Genomic DNA, 5,509 nt, shown 5'->3' with positions numbered 1-5,509 from the left:
GCAGATGCTATCAGTGAGGGGCTCTCACTACTAGCAGCCACAGTAAGGGTCAGAGTGTCTTCTTAGTCTAGCCTCGGCCATCTTTGCACTTGAGAGAGCACACACATCACCGAAGAACGGAAAAAGAGTGATGTCCTGAGTCATTCTGAAACGCCAGCCTGAGCCAGTGGCCGCCCTTCAGAGGCTGCCTGTAACACCCTTAACCCACTTTATTCTCTCAAGGACAATGCAGATTTTATCATCCACCCTACACTAGGTCCTGCTGAGCCTGCAGAATATGGAAGGAGGTTGCACCGCCTCCTGCCCTGATACCGCAGGCTCCCCCATCCTCCCTCTCCCTCCTTGGCTGTCCTCTTAGGCTGGGACCTCATTCTCCAGTACAGCTAGTCCCCTGCCTCCTGTAGCAGCTGGTCAGCAGACAAGTTTCAAGCCTGGACTCTGCCCATACAGGCAATTGGTCTCTCCTGGCTAAGAGATGGCGATGACCTATTTCTTCAGACACACTGTCTCCTGAGAATGCTAAGGAGCAACTGAAGGGGCCTTGTCTACTCCCTTCACACTCAGGGGACACCATCCCTTCTCCTCTGCCTACGTCCACGGGGGCTGTGCACGTCCATGAGTGACTAATGTGGTGGGAAGGCGGTGTGGGCCTTCCCTGAGCACACACACTCCATTTACCTAGCTGGTTACTCCGAACTGGAGAACAACCTCTTATTTTACACTTGCATGACTTTCAATGCCAACCTCCACTAGAAGCTGCCAGTAGCCACTGACAAAATTGTCTCACTCAATTAGGATGCCACAGACTGACCTGAACCTGAACCATATGTCACATAGGCTGAGCTCCCCCGCTGCACATCTGAAATGTTTACCCAAAGAAACTTTTCAGTCGTAAAGAAATAGGCAGACTTAAGACAAAGGTGAGGCTTAGAAGCACCCAATCCACTGGCTTTCAAACTGATGGCTAACCCTGGCATTCCTTCCCGAGAACAGTTAGCAGAGACCAGAGGACTTCCTTCCTGAGCCAGCCTTTAGCAGTCACCAAATGTTTCTGATCACTAATCGATCAGAAAAGTAAACCAATTTTGAGCACATACTGTCAATATTCTGACTAAATTCAGATGGTAGCACTATCAGGTTAATAATGAGCAATGTCTCAGACAGTCTCCTCATGCTCCTGCTGACTGCCCATGCAGCCCTCCGTGGACACCACTCTTCTCACTGCACCAGGAGCTGGGGCCGGCAAGCTGGAGGCAGAGCCCAGAGAAGGCAGCTGAGTGGGCTCTCGGCTCTACGGTCTGTGAGATGAGCCCAGGTGCTAGACTCTGTTTCCTGTGGGCAGGCACCTGCTCACCTCTTCTTACCTTCTTCATCCAATCTTTGAGCCACGGGAACTGCATACAGTGCCTTGGAATGAACCTCCTCTGCTCACTCCTTGCCTTTTGGACCCCTACTTGTTTCGGGTCTCTGCTGAGACCGCACTTCCTCCAGAACTCGTCCCAGACTCCCCTTCCCAAAGAACAGGCCAGCCACCCTTTCTGTGTGCCCTGGATGTGTGGGTCTGTGTGGTTAGCACTGGCCTCGCTCCTGTGACCTCTGAGTGCTCCCTCTCCAGACGGTGAGCCCTATGTGCATCACAGCATCTGTCTGCTTCACATCGCTGTGATCCCAGGGCCTGTAAATAAGGGTTTCAAAAGAGGAATATAAGAAGATACTGAAAACCCTCTACCACATTGGCCCAGGTGTTCTGAGGTGCTGCTCTGGGGGGGAGGTTGGGGACTGGGCAGAGCTCAGGTCTCCATATTTCCATTCACTCCCATCACCTAGAGGCCAGGGACTTACGGAATATACGCCTCACCACCCTCTGGTCGGGGTGGACAGCATAGACCCAAAACTCCCCTGTAAGTGCCCCACCTACCTTCACGGTTCCTTCTACCTCCACAAACCAGCGCCTCAGCATGGCCTGGATCTGGCCATCAGTCAGCTCAGGGTTGGCATTGTGGATTTTCTTCTTGACCAGGTCCTCCAGAAGGAGCCGCCTCAGCCGCCAGTAGAAGAACGTGCGGGATGTTTTCCAATCCAGGATGTCCTACCGCAGACAAGAACATGTGTCACCCCAGAATAACCTCACAGACACAAGAGCACCCTCTCCAGGCATCTCACAGACCTGGCTAAGATGTTCTGGAAGAAAGGTTGTGAATCCCCAGGTAACCAGAGTGAGTAGAGTGAATGCAGATCAAATGTGAATTAGATGCTGCTGGAACCTTGACATCGTAATCATCCACAGCCTGAAACCACCTGGGAGGCTGCTGCCAATGAAGGCACCCATGACTCGGTCTCCCACCACTTAAATGGAGCTTGCGTGGAGTCCACAGAAACTGTAAATTGTTTTAGGAAAAAGCTAGCTATGGGAAGGGGGAAACACCCTCAGAAAACTTGAAAAACGACCCCATCCATCTGGGCTGTTTCGCACCAGTCCTAACTGCTCCAGCCTGTGAGCTACGGCACAGAAGACACACCTCCACACTTGCTGGCGGGCTCTGGCAAGTCCGGGGAAGTGGCAGCCATTGTACTTACGTTAATAACACCTTTCTCCTGCATCCGGCCTGGTGTGTCATGCAAGTCAGCAAACTGCACGGCTACCTGATGGTAAATGGGAGTTAGGAATTCCTCCCGCTCCTTCAACTTGTTCTCCAGCTCCTTCCGCTCAGCTGGGCTTAGCTCTGGGGTGCCTGCAATTAGACAAAGCTGCCTATCACTCTCTGATAGCCATGCCCACAGGCAAGGAAGCTCAAAATCCCCCCATTCCTCTCTGCCCTGTGGCCAGGGCCTCCACTGTCTCTACTGCTTCTTTGCTGAGTAATCAGGCTCTACGGGATACCAGGCCTGCCTTACAGTGACAGAAAGGCCACAAGTCCTCTCTTCCTTGTGGAGGAGGGAGCCCTTCCCCAAGAGAGGCTAGGGCAGGCTCGGGCTGTTGACCAGCACTGAAGCAGGTAGACTACTCCACAAGTAGGATGTGGAAGGTGAGCCCTCTTGTCTGCCTCTGAGCAGAAAACCACAGTTTGGGCCCCTATGTCCACACTGCATCGTTGGCAGGGATCTGAACCATTCCTAAATCAGCATTCCTCCAACCTCGAGCTCGTGTTGGCTTGTGTGTTGCTGTGATGGTGGTGTGCCCCCTCCAATATGCAGAATACCAGAGAGTCACCAAGGATGGACAGATTTCAGCATGGAGCTTCCACACTAAGACTAGGAAGAAAAGCCCGGTAAACTATTTCAAAACATCGGCCACTAAAAACCATAGAGCACACAGAGTATTCATTGTTCAATACAGAGCTAAATGAGCCCCCAGGTGGGAAGGCACCGAAGACACCCAGGGGCCACAACGAGAAACTTGAATACGCCAATCTTTCAATCCCCTGCACTGAGAGGTGTCACAAGTTGGGAGCCAGTTCGATGGCAACTAACGCCAACTACAGCAACCTGAAATTAGTAGATTCCAATCTCACTCGAGCCAGATCAGTCTCTGTTGTGTCAGCTCAGTGGACAGCCAACCCCTACCCTCCGCAGCTGGGCTGTTCACTATGCCAATCCTTGATCAGAGTGCAAATACATCCCTGTTCATGGGCTAAAAAAGGAAGTGGGTGGGGGTCCACACCCCCATTGGATCACTGGGCTTCTCAGCAGGCAATATCTTACTCGACAGATAGGATCCCACTGCCAGTCAATAGTGTCTGAAGAGAGGCTGCTGCCTTGTGCCTCTCTTCCTAATTACTCTCAGAATGGGGACCTGCAATCAATACTGAACATTTAGCTGTCTGCCTAGTAAGGAGGAGTAAGTCTAGTTGAAGGAGCAATAGGTGACAGCCCCTAGTGTTGGGGACAACATGAAGTGCTTTGTCAGGAAAGCTGAGAAATAAATACATAACCTCAGGTGATGGGATGCAGAAGAGAAAGGTCTATTTCAGGCTGCCTGTCTGGGAACAAGCCTTGAATCCTGTGCCATAAACAGCCTTGGTCTGCTAGGGGGTTGTATTACGCATAAACTCACGATAACAGAACTGAGTCCCATCAGATCAGGTGGACACCTAGTCTCCCCTCTTCTTAAAATGTTAACCCCATCACTGCAGGAGAGCTGTGATGAAGGGTGCTGAGGTGACCTTTCCCTGGGCTTTCCTGGCAAGAGAGGACAATCACTGACTTGGTGCTTCCATCCCTGACATCTTGGTATCTTCCCCACACAGATAAGCTGCACGGGAGTGCTGGGTCCCCACTGAAAGACGACGAGACACATTCACGCTAGCACAGGTCTGAATGAACCGTGATGCCTAGAGAATACAGTAGATGGAGGAGACCCGGCTCGATTCTTCTGAGTCGAAGCTTTCTCAGCCAAGAACACCCTTAAAAGAGGGTCTCCATGGGGAAACAGCTAACTCCAGGGCTGGGGCAGGAGAGGGCCTAGAACTCTTGTGACAACAGCTAGGAAGAGCTCCCTCCACAAATAATGGACATATTAAAGGACACCGCAGCCAGTCAGACAGCAGAAGCTCCTTCTAAATAAAAGACCCCATCCTGATATTAAGTGGGAAGAGGTGTATGGGGGGGGTGTAAAGTTCTCTCTTACAGCAGAATAACAAATCTAGAATAAATGATGGAATTGGAAAAATCACAGTTTTATAACCATCAGACTAATGGATCCATTCAAGAATTATCAATAGGTGCTGAAACTAGCAGGGAAAAATTTGATGATTAACAATTTTTGATATTTGCCTTCAACTTTTTAAAATAGAAGAAGCCACCTTGAGTGGCATCTAGATTCCTAATGAAGAGTTAAGATACAATGTGGCTTCAGGACCTTGGCCTGGTACCTGCCAAGGCATCTGCCCCGCTAAGCACCCTGTGGAAGTTTGCTATTTTCTGGGTAGACATTCTTACAGAGTTATTGTCTTTAAAATGAGATGGCCACTTCTATACTGAAACATTTTTATGTTTTCTAATTTAAAAATTAGTATTTTCTTCTAAATATTGTACAATAAAGCTGAAGTAGGATGTGTGTTGCAAATATTTTCACAGCTGATAAAAGTTTACATTTGTAAAATTAATATACTGTACAAAACAGTATACTTAGATTATCCCAAAGTATCCCCTCATGCATTACTGATTAATTATAGAAGGGAACATGGTAATTTTACAGTGGATTACCCTAGTGAACAAAACAAGTCTTAAAAATGATATCCTGTGCCTCCTGACAATGATGCCTCGAGAAGGACACAGCATCACTTCTGTAAGGTTCTTGCTGACAATGCCTAACCTGAACGTCACCTGGGACGTTTAAGGCAAAACAACATAGTCCACAAAGGCCATATTCTCAATCAGGGCCAGTTCACTGTCCCTCACACCCGCTGGAGGGCCAGACTATAGTTTAAAAAAAAACTATGAACAAATTCCTATGCACACTGCATAGATCTTATTTTGAAGTGAAAAAACAAACAAGGCAAAAAGACCC

General features: G+C 49.2%; 1 protein-coding gene across 9 annotated transcripts in view; it reads right to left on the bottom strand.

Moving 5' to 3' along the window:
* Positions 1–5,509, bottom strand: part of ACACA (acetyl-CoA carboxylase alpha) — a 332,267-nt gene that overhangs the window by 8,896 nt on the left and 317,862 nt on the right. For all 9 annotated transcript variants that reach the window (XM_045299999.1, XM_045299998.1, XM_045300000.1 and 6 more), the window contains 2 exons: positions 2,578–2,732; positions 1,919–2,089 (listed from right to left, as the gene is read on the bottom strand). In XM_045299999.1, the coding sequence (XP_045155934.1) occupies positions 1,919–2,089; positions 2,578–2,732 (326 nt within the window). The remainder of the gene's footprint in view (positions 1–1,918; positions 2,090–2,577; positions 2,733–5,509) is intronic.

Source organism: Echinops telfairi, unplaced genomic scaffold (genome assembly GCF_000313985.2).
Source record: "Echinops telfairi isolate 266 unplaced genomic scaffold, ASM31398v2 ScPeMD7_7458;HRSCAF=8496, whole genome shotgun sequence".
Classification (NCBI taxonomy): domain Eukaryota; kingdom Metazoa; phylum Chordata; class Mammalia; order Afrosoricida; family Tenrecidae; genus Echinops; species Echinops telfairi.
This window is presented reverse-complemented; position numbering and strand designations above follow the sequence as displayed.